At 51.0% G+C, this 19,294-nt stretch overlaps 7 protein-coding genes across 7 annotated transcripts; 2 read left to right on the top strand and 5 right to left on the bottom strand.

Moving 5' to 3' along the window:
* Nucleotides 1-2,045: 2,045 nt before the first annotated feature.
* On the bottom strand, nt 2,046-3,163 carry N7458_008208 (NifU family protein; the record flags this gene model as incomplete). The annotated part of the gene is made up of 3 exons (XM_056911590.1): nt 2,046-2,189; nt 2,267-2,806; nt 2,885-3,163. The coding sequence occupies 3 exons, from the start codon at nt 3,161-3,163 to the stop codon at nt 2,046-2,048; spliced, it is 963 nt and encodes a 320-aa protein (XP_056764416.1).
* Nucleotides 3,164-3,493: 330 nt separating this feature from the next.
* On the bottom strand, nt 3,494-4,210 carry N7458_008207 (uncharacterized protein; the record flags this gene model as incomplete). The annotated part of the gene is made up of 1 exon (XM_056911589.1): nt 3,494-4,210. The coding sequence occupies one exon, from the start codon at nt 4,208-4,210 to the stop codon at nt 3,494-3,496; it is 717 nt and encodes a 238-aa protein (XP_056764415.1).
* A 1,764-nt stretch (nt 4,211-5,974) lies between these two features.
* Nucleotides 5,975-6,583, top strand: N7458_008206 (uncharacterized protein; the record flags this gene model as incomplete). The annotated part of the gene is made up of 1 exon (XM_056911588.1): nt 5,975-6,583. One exon carries the CDS (start codon nt 5,975-5,977, stop codon nt 6,581-6,583), a length of 609 nt encoding a protein of 202 aa, XP_056764414.1.
* Nucleotides 6,584-8,439: 1,856 nt separating this feature from the next.
* N7458_008205 (putative Ras guanyl-nucleotide exchange factor RasGEF) lies at nt 8,440-13,018 on the top strand (the record flags this gene model as incomplete). Its single annotated transcript, XM_056911587.1, has 6 exons — nt 8,440-8,697; nt 8,775-9,453; nt 9,776-11,361; nt 11,422-11,850; nt 11,918-11,979; nt 12,616-13,018. 6 exons carry the CDS (start codon nt 8,440-8,442, stop codon nt 13,016-13,018), a joined length of 3,417 nt encoding a protein of 1,138 aa, XP_056764413.1.
* Nucleotides 13,019-13,732: 714 nt separating this feature from the next.
* N7458_008204 (putative PP-loop ATPase superfamily protein) lies at nt 13,733-14,968 on the bottom strand (the record flags this gene model as incomplete). Its single annotated transcript, XM_056911586.1, has 1 exon — nt 13,733-14,968. The coding sequence occupies one exon, from the start codon at nt 14,966-14,968 to the stop codon at nt 13,733-13,735; it is 1,236 nt and encodes a 411-aa protein (XP_056764412.1).
* A 322-nt stretch (nt 14,969-15,290) lies between these two features.
* N7458_008203 (Male sterilityNAD-binding) lies at nt 15,291-16,708 on the bottom strand (the record flags this gene model as incomplete). The annotated part of the gene is made up of 2 exons (XM_056911585.1): nt 15,291-16,515; nt 16,572-16,708. 2 exons carry the CDS (start codon nt 16,706-16,708, stop codon nt 15,291-15,293), a joined length of 1,362 nt encoding a protein of 453 aa, XP_056764411.1.
* A 1,041-nt stretch (nt 16,709-17,749) lies between these two features.
* On the bottom strand, nt 17,750-18,139 carry N7458_008202 (uncharacterized protein; the record flags this gene model as incomplete). The annotated part of the gene is made up of 1 exon (XM_056911584.1): nt 17,750-18,139. The coding sequence occupies one exon, from the start codon at nt 18,137-18,139 to the stop codon at nt 17,750-17,752; it is 390 nt and encodes a 129-aa protein (XP_056764410.1).
* Nucleotides 18,140-19,294: the final 1,155 nt, after the last annotated feature.

The following is a 19,294-nucleotide window of genomic DNA, read 5'->3' as shown; positions in this document are numbered from 1 at the left end:
CACAGCAGAGTATGGAATACGAGAGAGAAAGAGAGAGATCATCAGATGGGATCTAGCTTGAGTACTGTAGAATTCGATCAAGAGGTAGTTCAATAGCTATCAGGTGATTATATTCGATAATATAAATTCTTTGTCTTCTACATTTCGTGGGACCACCAAATGTTATCCATAGAGTTGCAGTTGGTGGATATATCCTCTCGTCCTGTGCTGGATATCTCGCACGGCCCATGCATTGGCTCGCTCTTGCGGGGTTCGCCCCTCGTTTCTGTCCACCCCCTTGCTCCAGGAGAATGACACGGTAATTAGAATTATAATGATACTACTCATAATAATGACAAGAGAGTATATACACTCGCGTGTTACAGTAGACTCCTGAACGAACCTGGTCTTGGCGTGGTTACATATCTCCCATTCAGAGCCTATAGGAGTCTAGGTTGATATATCCATCCTCTCTATCTTAAGTTCTTAACGTCATCGCGTCACGTACCCCGGATTATTATTGTAGCATCCTTCCAGTCTCCATCAGAGAGGGTCATCTGGTGGGGGGGGAGCAAGATGCCCAATAGGCTGCCTCCACTCCCAGTGCCCCCTCCAAGAGAGGGGCTGATCCCTTCGGATGATTCTATCCATCTCGTCTAGGCTCTTTTCATTTTGCGGGGGAAGCTCATGCATTAGAGGCCTTTGTCTTTTCCCCACTAACCTAGCAGAAGTCCCCAACCCAACTGCAATCCCCTGAGTAGTAGTCCTCCCCCCTGCCCTAAATATCCTCAGCCTCGGGCTTGCTAATCTAACACGCGACTTGCTAGAGAACCAAAGCTCCAGATTAATTTCCCTCCTCCTCAATTTAGCACCAATCAAGTATAATACAGTAGACCATCCCAACCAACAGCCAGCAGTGGCCATTGTACCACCAAGCCCACACGGCCTGTCATACAACAAGTTTTACAAGTCCAACTCTACCATTCCTAGACGCCAATGTACTGTAAAGCAATGAGCAAGGACCTCTCAAGCGTTAAGCCCGCCACCGCCCCTCCGGCACCAACCTAGTTTTACTTTTCTTTCTTCCCTCCCGATTTGATTTGACGGTTCCATCCTGTCAGAGGGCAAGTCCAGGGAGTGAGGGGGGCACACACCATGCGGGCGTTACTTCCACGGACGGCGACGCGAATCAATCAACGCCCCGAGCCTCCGACCGAGAGTTATTATTATTACTTCCTGGTCTTGCAACACGGCCGAGGGCAGACCAGACTATGGCCAGAACTGGATGAGCTCCATCGCTGTCAAATCACGGGCCCGATGGGACCGGGGGTGAGGTGGTTGACGTAGGTGGGGGGGCGAGGCGATGTATGCATTGAGGTGCTAAACGTGGTAGAATCATCATTGATGAGGATTGCGAGGACAAAGAGATTGACATTCATAATGAGTACTCCGTATTCTTGTAAGAATGGTCTTCACCAAAGAGCGATGCTAGCTATGCTATTTCCGTGCTATTGGTGGAAGGGGGCTCAACGCCGCTACAAAGAAAAGAATTAACCCCCGCCACCCCACGATGGCCTGAGTTTCTAGGAATCAGAGCCTCTGAACCGCCATCATCAAAACATCTGGATGAAGCATTGTCCCCCTCATGCACAAATCCAACACACCTCAATGTTGCAAAGGGCCCGAGAGAAAGCCGCAGAGCGAGTTTTACTCCACCGAAACCCCTCACTGGCTAACATCACCGCCATGGACCCTCTTCATGCAGACGGTCCGGGTTCCCCTCCTGCGCTAATACAACTAGTTGGACCTGGACCTCAGTTGCCTACAGTAGATCACCGCCCCCATGCTGGAGTACCTGGGCCGACGACGTGGGCCTAGATTCTGGCATACAGGCGGCTTCACACGACTCCATACCTCGGTTGGCATCGGTCAATCGTTGCAAGGGAGTTAATGCATTAACAAGGTGGATGGATGCGGGGATAGACTAATATACAGATTTTGAAGAAGCCACATTGCGACATCATGAGTTCGAAGATACTCGGGTTCGGGCCAGATGGAGGGACTCCTTATGGAGCGTTGTCGATCGAGCTGCTGGCCGTCGCAGCAGGGCCCTTCTGCTGGCGCAACTTCTCCTCAAACTTGGCAAACTCGTGCATGGAAATCTCCTCTTCCTGGTCCATAACTTGCTCAACACCCTTGACCTCCTCGATCTAGAAGCGTACGGTATTAGTCAAGCGGCCTGGTAAAAATACAGGGGCCCGATGGGAACCCGCTGGAAGGAACTCACATAGTGCATCAACATCGACTCAATGCCATTCTTCAGCGTCACAGTGCTCGAGTCGCAAGTCCGGCAAGCGCCCCGCAGCTTCAGCATGACAATACCATTCTCAAAACCCCGCAGCTCGATATCACCACCATCCTCCTGGATCGCGGGGCGGATACGGGTCTCCAGCAGCTCCTTGATCATGCTGACAACCTCATCGTCCTCCTCGTCAAAGGAGAGAGAGTCGCTCACACCACCTTCCTGAGTGCTCTCCGAGCCATCGGACTCCACAGTGGTTACGATCGTCTCGCCGGCCGTCACGGCTTGCGTGATCAGGCTGAAGATCTCAGGCTTGATGTGTGCCCATTGCGCGTCGCTGGCCTTGGTCACGGTGATAAAGTCGGGGCCATAGAAGACGGAGGTCACGCCCTCGACGTCGAGGAGCTTGGCTGCGAGAGGGGACGGGTGTGGTGGAGAGAGCGTAGAGCGAGGGGAGAGGTATTCGAGGAAAGTGGTCGGGAAGCCCTCGGGAAGGACGCGGTGGTTAGGAATGAACTTCAAAGCCTGAATAAATGAAAGAAAGGATTATTATTAGTATACACCCATAAATTCGCGATCAACGCCACATGGGTTCAATCATACATCGGGGTTGGGTGTGTTTTCCGTCTGAATGAAGATGGTCCGCTTGCTAGTGGGAGACAAGCCGTTGACCCCATTCTGTACCACAGGCTGCTGGTGCGGCCGTACTGTCGGCCGGCGACGAGTTTCTGAGGCTGTGAGGGTAGGCAGACGCGAGGCGCTCGACACATTTCGGTATGTGTTCAATGCCGCAGGCCTGAGTGTCTCGGAAACGGGCGTAGTCAACCGAGCACCGGCCAGCGCTCGACGGAGCATGCTAGTGGATGTGGCCCTAACAGACATGTCTGGATATTGCAAATCACAACACGCGATGCAAATTCCTGTATGTAAAGCGAGGGGAAGATGTTTATGGAAAGACAAGAGGCGCTGGAGCCCGGACTCTGACGCAATTTGATAGGCACGTGATCTCGGGGAAGGGGGGATGATGACCAATGAAGTTCTCCGACGGGCCAATCAGAGATAATGCTTTTCGCTAATGTGCCGATATTCGGGACGGAAAGGCGATGCTACTGTAGTCTTCATGGAATAAATCAACTCTCATTAACAATACATACATCATATTACAGATACGGTACCGAACTTCAATGGTATACATCAAGAAGAGCATTCATCTCAAGCATCATTTGAAGAGGCTGGTCCTTTCTTCCCAGTTGCAGCTTCATATTTAGGCCAAATCATATCTTTCAAAAAGGGTGCTATTCCAAAGCCAAGCCGTGGAAGGCACATGAACACTTCCTGGCACCATCGATGTTTATCGTTGGAACCTTGACTGTGGTAGAACTGGGTTGCTTGACTGAAGGGAGCAAGCAATTTTTGAGCCCCCATGCCTTTCACCTGAGGCTGGACAAGAAACTTCGCAGAGCGACATATTAGATTAGCATAATGTTCGGCCACGCCGATGAGGTTCTCTGGTAAGTTATCCGCCAACGTGACACATGAGATAACCTGATCAAAGGAAGCCGGGACAGCCCACAACGTTAATCGGAGATTGCTTCGCGACTGATTGAGGAAGATGAGAAGATGATCTATTAAGGGGTAGAGGAGGATAAATGTCGTCCACCACATAATATGGGCTTCGGCACAGCTGATATACGGGTATTCAATGGCGTTGGGGAAGATGTCTTGTGGAATGGACTGATCAAGCTCGCTCCAAAACGGCTTCTGGTTAGGGTATGACCATGGAAATCCAAGTTTTCTTTGCATCTCCACGAATCCGAGATCAAGTTGGTCCTTTAAAGATAAACGTTCTTGTAGCAATTGCTCTCCTTTGGTGTATTCGCCTTGCACATTCCGGTCTCCGGACTGAACGAGGCTGTCAACTTGCTCCATGACTGCCGAGAATTCGATGATGAAATCTAGTATATCGTCAATTGGTTCTCGCCAGGGATTCTCTGACGGCGGGTCCCGCCAGAATTGGCTATAGGAGTATGCCGACTTTCGCGTTCCGACTGCGTCGCACACCTAGGCGATTGAGTCTTAGTTATTTGACACTTTCTGGAAAGCATTGTAGGTCACATTGTTACCGTAACAAATTTCAACTGCCGACAGAAAAGGTGTTCAGTCACACTGAGTGGGGCTGGACTTTGATAATGGGCCAGGATGGCATTGCTTCCCTGAATGTGGGCCAGCCACGCAGGGAAACCAAGTGGCGAGCAATTGATCAACTGAATAGAAGGCGAGAGAGTAACATTCGGACATTACTTGTCAGACATACCTCATAAATTTGAAGGATCACTGTGGCATACAGCACATCCTGTCCACACTTTCGCCCGGAACGAATCCGACTATGGACAATCTGCAGGGTTTGGCCATATAGCCTTTGACGGCGAAATCGCCGCTACGCAGATGAAGCCAGGAAGGAAGCAGGGAAAGTACTCATCAATCTCTATCTAGAGAAACCTCTAAGGGACAGGAAGAAGAAGACAGGAGATGGCCTATATAGGCCATCGAACAAAGCAATCTAGAAGAAACAGAAGGAAGAAGCCAGAAGACCCTCTGCATCATCCTGCAAGCAGGAACAATCGCTGGTCCTGCAGCCAAACGCTCGAGGCCGAGGCCAAGGGAAGGAGGAATCTCCGTCAGCCTTGTACTGTATACTAGCATATCACTGTCCAGTTTCGCCTTGGCAAGAAAGGCCACACTAAGAGCCGTCACCGCTTTGTCCATAACTGCACTACTGCCAACAAAGCTGGGAAAGGTGTCCTGAAGGTGCATAACGGCAGATCCTTTCCCATCCCAAATCACAGCGGAAGGTGAAAAGCAATCAATGAAGCTGGCCACGAATTGAGTACGTGTCTCGGGGTTTACGTCAAATCGGGGGAGATCCGAGTCTGCTGCGGAGGATCTGGAGCTAGATGCCTCATAGCTTGACAGTTGTACCGATGGATCTCGTGGCCGACAAGCAAGCGCCTGCGCTTTTTTACTTGTTCCATATACAAAGACACGGTGCCTCTCGTAGACCATGCACTCGTGTCCGTTCTTCAGGCACCGCATGCATTCTGGCTTCGTCTCATCGTACGAGACCGGGGTCAGGATTGGATGCTCTGCATTGGGCCCCTAGGCCAGCTTCAATCAGGATCCACGAACCCTGACTTTTCGTCGCCGACATGTATGGCACCCTTTGGATTTGAATGGAATACCACCCATTTCGGCGCTAGTTGATAACGAGTGTGCCGGGGTAATTCAGCAACCGCGGGAGAGCCATGTAGTTCAAGGCTGGCTGGGTGAATGTGTGTTTGCCATTGATCCTGAATGATCAATACAGGCAAGATCTCAGACAGTAGGTCACTTGAGGGTTGAAGCGACGGCCTGAGGCAAGACATGTCCGTTTTGGGAAACTTCGATGCGGGTCCCTTGTTGGCCTGAGGCAACCACAACGTCCAAGCCTCTTCTATTTTTGCCTGCGAGATTTGAAGATCTGCTTGTGCAAGCCTTGAGCCTCGTCTATCCGCCACAGACTCGCGGCTTTGACTGGCCAGATGTGAGGGAGACATTACAGAACGACGTGTTCTTGTCCTCCTTTGTCTTGATCGACAATATGCCCGGGCTCTGCGAGGTCTGTTCGTCGGAATCATCAAAATATCGTTGTCCGACATGTTCTCTTATGAGGTAGAGACCAGTTCCCCCGACACTTTGGTCCCGTCCCCCCGCAATCCATCTAATCGTGTTCGTCTTAGTTGTTCACTTGCCTGTACTCAGTCACATAAGATTTACTGCGCACCTAAAGCTACACCTCCGAACGAAGAGCCGAAAGGAACACCCGCGGCCGATGCTACTCCTACCCCCACACAAAATGGCGACTCAACTCTAGAGACTGCCGGAAATACAGCCAGCAAGAAGAACCAGACCTCTGCTGCTGCTATAGCTGCTTCGCCAGAGCTTCAAACCCTACTATCCCGCTATCCTCAGCTGCGCAACCAGCTACACGAAATATATCAGGCGACCGAAGAAGAGGAATGGCAAGAATGGTATACACCTCCCACGAGGGGGAGGCCATACGGCCGAGGAGGTAGAGGTCCTTCTCGCCGGAGTCGAGGCTCATGGACAGCCGAAAAGGGATTCAACCGCGGTTTGGGCAAAGTACGGAAACTCCGACAAGATTGTGAAGGAGGGACTGAGATCGGGGTCCAAGCAGAAGCTTTTACGGAATTTTTGGCGATGGTGAACAAGGACCGACAGGCTCAATCTCAATTGCCAGAATGAGCAGGGTTGATTCTAGCGAAGTTTCTCACGGAATTTGAGGACCTGATTCGGCCCTTTGTATTCTATTTACTTTACTCTTGCAGCTTTATTCATTGCTGGACAATGAAACGAGGACACGATTACAGAGCTGCACTCGCAAAGCTGATATATTAATGCGGGGTAAATAGATAGCCAACTAAGCAATGTGACACACTAATTCATACCTGAACTAGCGTAACGGGCAAATGGCAAATATTCGATCCCATATTGAGTAGTACATGGAGTTTAGCTACCGTACGTTTGGTCTGACAGGCCCAATTCCACAAGTGATTCAGGGCAACCGAGGCCGCGGGTCGGTGGGTTTTCGCGGTGCAGTAAGCACTTCATTAGCGTCTCCATCACCCAGTCCACCTTTGGGGCGGAGGCCTCGCGTGGCCAGAACGCCCCAAAAGAGCAAAGAGCGGGCATGAAGAAGGCACCGAAAATTGGATGCTCTGGCAGCACCGGGCGTCACAGTCGACGAGTCGAACGGCGCGGCCCTCGTGCAGGCACCTGCCCCCAACAGGGACCAAGGCCGACGGATCATGCGGCTCGTCTGGTTGGCGGCCACCATATGAACTCTCCAGGGCCTCGCGCCCTTTGTCCCGAACAGGCGATTCAAGGGGGTACCGAAAAGGAGAAGCACAAGCTTGTTCGGGGGTCATGCTGATCTGCCTATTTCTGCACGACGTGAGAGGCCTCCCTTCCTCCCATGGGGGCCCTGCCGGATGTGCCTGCAGCTGTACTGTACGGCTGAAGGGAGTGGACCGACTGGATGGAGGTGGGATGCTGTCGAATGGGCGAATCCCACGACGAATTGCGTCCGCTGCAGCGCCATTGGGTCTTGGCCCTCCCAGGGAATCACAACATAATGAGCAAGCACCACAGCTCTACGACCAGCGAGTACTACTCACAAGCAGGACCTGTGATGCCTGTCGACTAAGCGAGCTCCTTGACTCTCCCGTAAGCCGTGGGGTTCTGGTAGTGGCGGCGCCACGACAGCGCTCGTAGTAGATTCGCGTTTCTTGGGGAGGGAATATTGGAGGACGGAGGATGGGTGAGTGGTATTGGCGTTAGTCCTGCGTGGATGCATATGATTGTATCGAACCAGGGGCCTGTCAAACCCCAATTCAGCTCTGATCGAGCTTAGAAGGACATCAATGCTCCACGAATGACGAGGCTGGATGCATCTAGTTTCAGATTGTGGGTGAAGGATCTGGAGAATGGGGCCTTGGTGTACTCCAATGAGAGCCGAGCGTTCAGCTTTTGCTTGCCGAAAAAAAGAGAATACATACGTACGAGTATGATCTGTCTCCCTGCTGGGTTTCTTTCTTTGAGTCAGAGGGAGCCCTGTTTTAGACAGAGTTAGATCTTTTGTTCTCCTTATACTTCTCCAATCCTCAATTTATTTCGGTTGTATAGCAAAAAGCATTGGACTTGGGAGACACCGTTTTCCTTGGTTCAGCTGCCACCCGGTTCCACGGTTCCTACGCCGCCGCCAGCATCTCCTCGGACTGCCAGACTCCCTCCCCAAATTTATCTCTCCACAGAACCGACAAGATCAATTGCTGCGGTTGGTACTGATCGCGCCACAATCCAGTGCGACATTTATCAGTTCGTCCTGACCGTTGCTGTTCACGCCTCCTCCCACCGGATAACCGCCTCACCTTGCGACCGAATCTGAGAAATCACACTTCCCCCCCCCCCCGGTCTCGGAGCCGACAATGGATGCGAAGTGCGAGGTCTTCGAATTCACACAATAACTGGATCTCATCTAGTCCCGCCTCGTTGGTTCTAGCCATACCCCTTGCTTCCGAGCTGTCTCCGTCTCCGCCGCCATGAGCGCCCAACAGACTCGCCGCGCGCGGGCGTCGAGTGACAGAGCGCAGGTAATGCCCCCCGGGGTACCGCAGCGCCCCAGCATGGGAAGTCGCACCTCGTCTGCACCAGAAGGTAGTCTATACAAATTGGATGGAGGACGGAGACCGAGCTCTGCGGCAAAAGTCGGACATACTTTGTTGGAGGAGGATGAGGGATCTTCGAGTACGAGTCATGAGACGCCGAAGCGTTCGCGGTCTCGACACCGTAGTGATGAGGTATTGTCAATCCTGAGGCTGGATCGTATTGCAGATTGGATGGGCTTTGTGATGGGACTATCAATGGCTAACAGCAGTCCTTTTGCGTGCAGGAACACTCCAAATCCAATCTACCGGAAGTGACCATTGCCGTGGTTGGAGAAGATAATGCAGGCAAGACAAGCTTCATCAAGTCCGCATTGGACATGAAGAGTACCCCCTCATCCGTGTCCACGAAGAAAAAGATGTCTTTGGACGGATCGGTTTATATTGTGCGGTTGTTGGAGATTGACTTGAAACAAGTCACTTTCGACCAGGACCTAAATATCGTCTGGCCTGGGGTGGGCAAGGGTTTGGCCGCCCCGACCGTCGATGGAGTCTTGCTTTTGTATGATGCGACTCAACCAGAGAGGCTGGAAAAGACCGTTGAACTTGCAGGTATGTGCCTTCAGCTCCGTTTATGCTTCCGCAGCCTCTCCATTCTCGACCGTGGTGGCCATTCGCTTTTGCTTAAGAGTTGTCGTCGATTGTTGGCCCCTACGATACCCTATCGTGTGTTGCCTGGTTGCTTACCCAAGGATCCAAATCTAGATGCCCTGGGTGACACCACAGTCCCATGTGTGCTGGTTGCCTGCAAATGCGACCAGCTCCCCGAGGATGGTGAGCTTGTTCCGATCCATGAGCGACATGACATCTACCGTACTTCGCCCGAGTCACCACGGTCCCAGCAGATGTGCATCGCACTCGTGCTGCGGTCGGTGATCCGCCATCGAACAGGTGAGTTCTGATAGTTCTTGGAAGATCAGCCATGGCCCCCTCCTTGTTAGCTCTGTCTTTCTTTGTGCTTTGTTGGTCCGCCAGCAATCCCTGGAGTGAAGCGGATTGTTATGGGCTGAGCCATGACCCCTCCGGGCGGACTAAGTGGGTCGCTGGGCCGAGCATTTCGCTACTCTTCCCTCTGTGACTCTGTCAGAGCCCAGAGTCCACCGATCGACACGACCCCCAAGGACCAGGAGATGCAAAAGAAACAGAGCAACACGACAGATTTCGTGGCGTTTTTGTTCTCCATGACGGCTGACTTTGATTCTCATTCGCCCAGACCTGGCCGCTTCTGACCGTACTAATACTAATCCTCCTCCTCTTCCCCCGTCGGCTCAACCTCAACATCCCCCGGCCGCCCCTCCCCCGCCGCAGACGACTACCAAATCTTTTCAGCCCAACCCTTCTCCTCCCGATTGGCACCATACCCGCGCCAATTCAGAAACTCCATCTGTCTTCCTCTCTGGAGCCGCTGGCGGCTCAGCAACTTCGGTCTCGGATCGAACTGTCGATAGCAACGGCTCTCACCGTCTGCCCACCGACAAGGTCCATCCATCCAACCTGGCGCAACAGCATGCTTCAAGTTCGCCTCGAAATGCCAGGAGTAATTCCCACCCGGTCCGACCGCAAACTCCGCCAACTGGCGCGCGGTTGAATCCACGCCGACCGTCCGCTCAGGGAGATATTTCTCCTACCCAAGAACACATTCGCCAGCGATTGCAGCCTTCCTGGCGACACAGTGGAGGCTCAGACGCCTTCAACAGCTTTTTGAACATGGACGACGAGGTGGAGGACGGGGCACAGCCAGCAAGCCCCGGCGCCATTTTGCGCCCGAAGCCGAGCAGCGAGAGCAATTCCAGCGCAGAGTTTGGATTAAGCTTTGACGAACTTGTCGATCGCCTGGTCGCTTTGCCCATGTCCAAGCAAGACACGAAATTCAGCGCCATATTCCTCTGCCTCTATCGGAAATTCGCCGCCCCGGCTACCCTGCTCAATGCATTGGTCAGTCGATTTGAGAAAAATGAAACCAGCAACGCCGACCAGCTCGCCCGCATGGCAGATCAATTGCGCCTTCTAAATGTGATCGCCTCATGGGCCTCTGAATACCCCGGCGATTTTGCCAACCCCAAAACTAAAAAACGCATCAACGAGTTTGTTACAACCCTTGAAAAAAGCCATTTCTACATGTTCGCCGCGAAGGAGATTGGATCATTTCTCGAGACCAATGTCGAGGACGATGATATAGGATGGGCCTTTGGGGATGGTGATGTTGACGAATCAACCCTTACCGAGACCTTCTTTGACAACTCCGGTCGGAGCTCTCCTGTTCCCTTCATGACTAGTACATACGACGATGACGAAGATGACGACGTGGAGGAAGATCCCATCTATAGCAGCATGACCGCTTTGGACCTGAGCGAGGGGCCGCACGATTCGACATCACGCCTCTCTGGAACCCTTTCTATTTCCTCCAACACGGACAAACCTTCCAGCACTATGAATCAGTCCTTCACCCTCTTGACTGTAGAGGCTGCTCAAAAGGAAGCTCTGCGCCTCGAAATGACTGGTCGGAGCTCGCTCAGCAAGATCCAATGGCGGCATTTCATGGAGACGCCCGATGAAGAATTCGCTCGGGAATTGACGCGTATTGACTGGATCATGTACAATTCGTTCCGTCCTCGCGATCTCGTGCGTCACGTCAGTATCTCTGGCGTGGACAAAGACAAGATCAAAAGCTTGCAGAACGTCAACCGGATGATCAAGCAATTCAACCACGTGGCTTTCTTCGTGGCGAGTATGATTCTCCTTCGCGATAAACCCAAGCACCGAGCCAGGTGCCTGGAGAAGTTTATGAGCATTGCAGTGGTATGTATCTGTCGCCATGCTTCACGAAATACATGACATAATGGCTTACAATTTGCTTAGAAACTACGTCGTCAAAATAATTACAATGCCCTCGGCGCCGTGATCGCAGCCATCAATGGCACCCCTGTTCACCGACTCACCCAGACCAGGGAATTGATCCCAGTCGCTAGCCAAAAGGAGTTTATGCGACTGGTCATTCTCATGAGTACATCACGCAGTCACTCCGCCTACCGGCTAGCGTGGGACAACTCTTTCTCCGAGCGTATCCCCTTCCTCCCTCTACACCGCCGAGACTTGGTCTCCGCGGAGGAAGGTAATAAAACCTTCGTGGGTGAAAACAAATCTCGAATCAATTGGAAGAAATTCGAGGTGATGGGAGAAGTGGTCATCGGCATCCAGAGGAGCCAGAAGAGCCCTCACCCTCAAGCTCAAAAATACGATGATATCGAGCGATTGATTCTGGATTCCAAACTGTCCGGCGACGAAGAGGTATGCAATTCTAAACATTCCCAGTCCTTGATCATCATCCTAACGGTATCTAACTTGGCCCAAACAGGATCTGTATGCTCGCAGCTTGCAAGTTGAACCATCGACTGGGAGCGAAACTGGGCGCAGAAAGTTTGCATGGCTCCGTGCTGCGTAGTCCCAGACACCCTTCCTTTCATGACCCGGGTCAAGGCGACTGCACAGTCCGTTTGCTATTTGTTTGGCTTATTTCCATCTCTCTATCCACCGCTCTACTCGCCATACCCCCATCTCACGCCGCTACGCTCCCATGATCGATCTATTGGTTCAAACGTCTTTTTCTGTCCCTTTTATTAGCATATTTCCTTGGAATGGAATCCACGGCATGGGCAAGATGACCCCTAGAGCGAGTTGTTGACACGAAGCTTCGATATGATGCTTGTTTTGTACATAGTGTGCTTTCGTGGTTGCGGTGATGGTTAAGCCACGATGTGGTGCGGCGAAGAATCTGTACCTCCGGACATATCCTGATCACGATTCACTCTTAATTTGCTTAGTGAACAACGAATAATGACTTGAAGAAATCTACAACTACTTGATCAGCGGGATTACCCCCCTCCACTCCGAAGCTGTAGTTCCCATGGCTACATAGTCCCACGATCACGTGAACTCTATCAATCATCTCCACCCAAAATCCAAAGTCAAGATCCCAATCATACCCAGCCAACAACCCAAACCCAAACCCTCAACCTCTCACGTTCAAAATGCCACAACAACTCACCAACCAAGCTCGCTCTACCTACCGCGCTCTTCTCCGCGAACTCCCTCGCGCAAACCGCTCCACCCCCTCCCCCTCCACCAACGCCTCCGCACCGTCTTCCGCTCCCAAGAACAAACACCCTCCACACCATCCGCGCCCACACCATCACACACATCCTCCATCGCCTCTTCCACGCAACCAGCTCCCTTTTCGATTCCTTCTGACCCCGAGCAACGGGCCCTCCGCATCCAGGAGGCGGAGCAGTTGGCGCAGTATGCGAAGGCGCAGCGCATGTATACGGAGTTGCTCGAGCGGTATAACCCTGGCATGAATTTGGATGAGGAGGAGCGGATTCGGTTGACGGCGCGCCGGGTTGGGTTTGATTTGCCAGAGTTGCATAACCCTGAGGAAGGGGAGAATCAGAAGGAGTGATTGGGGAGTTTGAGATCCTTGCGCAGCATGATTGTCTGCTCTGCGTTTGCTTGATCGAGTATGTCATGGATTATTCCAAGGGACATCTTCGTCAACAGACATTGTCGGGCTTGGCTTGTCAATTTGGACTCCTTTGGTCGGTATTCTTACCGGCATGGTCTGCCTGCCAGATGGACAATAACAGGTTAAGCGTGCGAACCACCGGCGGTGATGTACCATCCCTTGCCTTTAGGAGGGCATCTTTCGGGTTTGCGCTTTGTACAAAATCTGGGCGTTACGTTTCTTCAGTTGGTCTTGTATACTACGGGACAATGTACAAATAAAATATAGAAGCATGTTCAAGGTGTATTTGGTTGTCTGAGTCTCAATGACAGATATGCCCTGCAGCGGCGGCTTGAATGAATGCCTGGATATCACAATCGACCCTGTTGGCCTTGGGATCTATTGGATCCACTTTGTGATTGAGCAACTTAGAAGCAGCACCGCAATCTTGTCAATGGTGGTCATTTAACTGATAGCAGCGCCCAGGTACTCCACATCTGCTAGGGCTATGGCAGCTCCGCAATGACAGAGGGGGCAGCGGCGTCTGATAAGTAGAGGCAGTCTCGCATGGAGGGCTACCTCCGAGAGCCTCTTGGAACCTGGCACTATATATGCTGTGTGGGCTGGTGGTATGGACCGAAATATGTGTAATCGTAGACCAGTACAGACCGTTCAACTGTTGGTCAATTGCGTCCGTTCCATCTGTCTCATGAGCGTCGAGCTAATCTCCTCATCCTCCATGCCGACACTGACTTCGATTGCAGTCTTAGGCCGATTTCGGTTCAGGCCATCCAGGAGACTGCATGCTTTGCAAATACGCTGACTAGAGAGGTATCCGCAGCGTTCGCAGTGGCCAAGAGTCTGTTTCTTGATAATCTTTTGCTGAGAGACACTCGAAGGCTGACCCTTGGGGAGGCGGATCTCTGTCTCACGGGACTCTGCGGACTCATTCTCGGCCAGTTCCTTCTCCATGGCAGCCATCTCACCACCGCTGGTACGTCCGTTCTGACTTCCACAGCCACCGATATCATCTTCGACCGCTGCCGTCGACCCGCATTTCTTTCCACTGTGGGTGATCTCTCGTGGCACGAGGGCAGCCATGTCCTCGCCACTCTTCACGATATCCAAAATCGAGCTGGGTCGAATCTTCTCCAAGTCTTTGATCAAGGTTCGAGCGCTGCCGCGGAATGCCTCTGGGGAGTAAATGCACTCGGTGGAGAAGTAGTCAAGTTGGCGGTGGTGAGCGTAGAGCACAATCTCTTTCTCATAAGCATACTTCAACGGCTTGCTGCGCTTGATATCCGATGCGCCGGATTCTGTCACAATACTCGTTCCGCGAGACAACCGAGGTAAATCAGCGCGAAGCAGGTTCATCATGACAGTCTCCGCGACATCGTCTGCATTGTGACCGGTTACGACGTGCTTGATACCCAGTTTCGCGGCACCCCGATCAAGCGCCTGTCGCCTGAAGACACCGCAGTATGTGCAGTTCCCCTTCTTGCCAATTTGTGCCACCACCTGGTCCATCGTCCACCCGTAAAGCTCTCCGTATCCCAGAATCTCTAACGGCATATCGTACTGCACCGCATTGCGCTTCACAGTTTCAAGACTGTCGTCGCGATAGCCACGGATTCCCTCGTCAATGGAGAGGAGACACAGATCCAGACCATATCCGTACCGTTCATTCAGTGTCTTGAGAACCGCTGCTAGCACAGTGCTGTCCTTGCCACCGCTAGCGCCGATGGCGACTCGTTCTCCGGGGTAGAACAGGTTTGTGCCGATGATCGTCTCGTGCACTTCGGTCTCGAATACTTCCAGGAAGCATGCTCGGCAGAGCTTATTTCGATTCTTTGGGCGGATGATGACCGCCCGGGCCTCCTTGCAGTTGAAACACGCAGTTGGAGCCATAGTGTTCGAGGTGGTTGTTGGAGTTGATGCGGAGGGGCAAAGAAAGAATTTATTTCCCCCGCATGGTCCGTGCGTTGACGAACTGGCGAGTTGGATGTATATAGATCTCATTTTGGCTTGAATAGCAGATACTTAGACTACTACACCTATTCACTACTTCCGACGTATATATCATAGCGGGTAGATACCGTTGAAATAATAATGGAGTAACAGGGCGAAGCCAGTGACTGACAAATATGGACAGTAGAAATTTCAAGATCTGCACATGAAGAGAGAAAAGAATATCCCGAAAGATTAGATGACAAATTGGTGTTTCGGTAAATCATACAGCAAGTTTCTCACTTTGAGCTTGATAGTGAGGTGGCGATTTGCCCTTTCGACAGAACAATCCAGCCATGCACACTGGGACTGGCAATTTGTTCTTCCTTACCATCTCTTTGGCCAGATGATGGATGTGGTGCCTCCTGTGGATCAGGGAATGATGATAAGGCTGGGAGCGATCCGTAAACAATTTGAGATGCCTCAGCTCTTCTGAACTAAGAGTCTCCGCCACCTGATCCGTTTTATCTTCTGAGAAAGCGAACGACGTCCCGATGATCTTGAAGTTTCGAGCCATATGGTGCAGGTTCGAGGAATGCCAGTCCTCGTTAGTCCAGATGGGCTTCACAGTCCAAGGCAGACGACGCTCGTTTTTGAATGCATTCCACCAATCTTCCAGGCGCAGTCTTCTCTTCTCGCCACTAACTGCATGGACACATCCACTAGTCCCAACAGCTGTGTGGAGAAGTAGCCGATCGACGACGACATCCACTGGCACTTCGTCAATTGTGGCATCTTGGTCGGGATTTTCACAACGTGTTGCGAGGACAATTTTACGACCCGGATGTAAGGCATAAGCTGCTGCGCAAGCTGTCGATGGGCTTGAATACGAAGTCGTGAAACCATGGTATGGGAACTCTTCAGCCGGCCCAACTACTGACGGCCGAATAATGAGTATCTTGTCCAAAGCATTTTTCTCAGACGCCTTGTGTAGGACCAGCCGCTCAGCCAAGTGCTTGGCGTATGCGTAGGGCCAGGGGAAGTCGTGTGTCTCGAATTCATGCGATGTCCCGTCCTTTTGTACCTCTCTCCAGATTTCGGGTGCGCTCTTGTAGATGTCTTCGCTGTTCCTGTCTAGAGAGTATACTCGCTCTTGGACTGGCACATCGGAAGACTCGCTTGTTTTCCAAAGATGCGCATTGACATAGGCGGTTGAAATAAAGACAAATTTCTCGAGGTTCGGGAATTTCAAGGCGTACTTCGCAAGGCAGAGTGTAGGCGCAATGATGGAGTAAGAGAGCTCCCGAAGAGAGTTTTTGAGCTCGATTGAACATGCAGCGTGAATAAAAATATGGACTCGTCTTTTCAGCATTTGTAGTGTGTCATCGTCAAGATCCATCGTTGCGGTGTCGCCCAATTCTCCATCCAGAATCGTCATGGTATGGCTCTGGATAAGAGTATTTGCAATGGGCGCCGGGAGCATGCTGCTCCATTTTGTCTTCGCTTTTCTGGTATGTCATGTCAGTAGATGTTAAATTTGGAAGTCTAGTTGGATGAAACTCACGAGAAACCACCCCGGCAAAGCACGTAGATATGCTCTGGGGATGCTTGGGTCAAAGTCCGGTAAAGTACAGCGGTACCAATAAACCCCGTCCCCCCAGTCACAAACAATATTTTCCCGTTATAATACTCCCACATCATACTTGCTGATATCAGATTTACTTTTGCACTTGAAAGTTTTCATAAGAAGTGAGGGACCTACAAGGAAGGGACCCATCAACGTGAGTGATCAAGGTGGGTCTCGCGTGGAAATATATCCTCGAACGAGTACGTGGTGCACGGCATCGGATCCTAGTCCAAAGAACTTTACGGACAAAATTCATTCTCTCCAATAAAGCTGGTTCAAGGTGATAACAAACATCTCATGGATCTCAGATGACCTATAATAGGGCAGACAGATGCAGGTTCTGCGGCGAAGATGAGGGGTTTGCAGCTTGTGTAACCAACCGTGAAGGGAGCATCCTAGGAGCGCGAACCATTGATATTGCGTAAACGCATCGAAGATTGTAGTCCATGATACAGCCATTCTCGAAATCGGCTTGATCGATACACACCGAGTTACTCTTTTCTGGCCCCGCAGCTAAGGCCTTAGCGCGAGTAAATTATTGGACTGGATACCGAAAATTGAGGACCGTCGGAAGGTACATCTTGTATGTTATTCTACGTAATATTAACTGTTCCATATCCACTCACCATGGAATGTATGGAACCCCCTGGATCTCTGCAAATCTGGCAAGGCGAGAACCACCTCCGGATAATGCCATATTGGCATCAGTTCTCCAACCTCCACGATATAAATCTTCTTTACTTGTCACATTATTATGATCGAAGCAGTAAAGTCAGACCTCTCCCAATCTTTCCTAGACCAGCATCGTTTTCAACAGGGATTTGAAATAATAGGTTGTGAATCTTCTTGAAATACTTTCCACATAATCTCTAGGAGGTTAACGGACTGCTAAGAATATAATAGCACTCACATGCTTATCCTCATATTGCACGTACTTCCTCTGACAGGTTATATAGTTACGGGATTTGCTACCGCTCCCTTCGCTGCTTGCTGTCCTTCACTTTACTAATTTCTTCCACTTGCTTACTGCTATATTTTGAGTAATTGTCCTTCCCTAAGGGTGGGCGATTCCGACCTGAGATAGCGTCCATCGATACTCTACCTAGTGTTTATGCCTAGGTTTCCGTTTTCTTATCATTGTCCTGGCAAAACCTGATCTGGTTTCCAAACGGGTCGATAACGCCCATCTCCTGCGATCCCGCCGCCGGACCCTCTTCAATACCTGGCCTCATGTATCGATAATGTTTGGCATTGAGCTCGCGATGATACTCCACGATTCCCCTCATCATTATCCGGACCTGTACACCCGGGCTGCCATCCCCGTGATGCTCACTTAGATGAAGTATCAGGTTCCCCCTAGAAATCTGCCGATATAGCGGCGCGTTGTCATCGAACCGATGATCCCAGTCGACCTTAAAGCCGAGATAGTCGAGGTAGAATTCGTCCGCCTTAGTGATATCAAAGATGCGGAGGATTGGGATGACTGATTGGAAATCGATGGCCATAAAGTCTGGTTACAGGTCAATCTTCTGTAAAGCCAGTGAAAGCAGTGAGTTGATCATGTAGCGTATCCTTACGATAGTAAAAAGAAACCGAGTAAATCAGGTCTGTGCTCAGAGATAGTGGAATGTATATAAAGATTTGGACGAAGATACGGAGGGCAGGTTTTTTTGGAATGAATGCCAGAGGTTGATGAGAAGTGAGCGGGAGCGGGGTCGAGAACAGAGGCTGGGCATTGAACCTCTAGGCAGATATTCCGGAAATAAGGCGGTAGAGTGTGCAACCAGATTGAAGCAAGTCTACGATGCGGTCGAAGAATGAAAATTTATCGAGTTTTCGTACGCATAATGTAATATTACGTACCTAGACACTGGAATGAATATACAAAGTGCATTTCACTGTGCCCCTCAATTAACGCGAGCAGCTCAATAAATGATCGGCGCCAAGGCTTTAGCGCTGGGGCCAGGACAGAGTAACTTAGTGTGTATTGGTCAAGCTGATTCGATAATGGCCGTATAAAAGGAGAATTCATTGCCCGTTGTATAGGCCGCTGCCAGGGCAATGCGACTTGGGCCATCCTACCGGAATCACTTCCAAGGCGCGGCCGGATGTATGACCGTATTCGGTCGTGCAGGGTCCAATGATCCTTGGATCCTGACTTGCAAGATTGTTTAGTCTTGAACAGATACCCACCCAGTAATCAATTCGCATATGGAAACTTGACCTCATGGCGACCTGTTTAGTAACTAACATGGGGTCCAGTCCTCACCGCTCCATGCAGCCGATAACCTGCTGTTCGGAAACAAACTTCGACGAACAGGGGTCTAGAACAAATTTAGATCATGGGCTAGTGCCAAAACTTTAGCCATCAACCGGAGGAAAGAAGGGGTTCTTACTTCAGGTTATCACATGCTTACTGATCTGAAGTTTCTCACTCAGTTGGTTGATCATATACCGATAATGGGCTGAACAAAAATACAAAGGATAATGGATCTGATCCACTCATATACTTGGCTGTTGAAATGTGCATCGCTGCTGTCAAAGACTTGACTTGTCATGTTCCACCATAACTAACGAATGGGGCAATTGCGACTTTTGAGGTGGGCCAGTGGATGGAGAAAAGTCCCAGAAAAAAGATCGACAGCCGTCAAGATGTGATG

Source organism: Penicillium daleae, assembly GCF_028827525.1.
Source record: "Penicillium daleae strain IBT 16125 chromosome Unknown utg000007l_segment0_segment0, whole genome shotgun sequence".
NCBI classification, from domain to species: Eukaryota; Fungi; Ascomycota; class Eurotiomycetes; order Eurotiales; family Aspergillaceae; genus Penicillium; species Penicillium daleae.
Note: the sequence above shows the minus strand (reverse complement) of the source record. Positions and strands in the feature narration are given on the sequence as shown.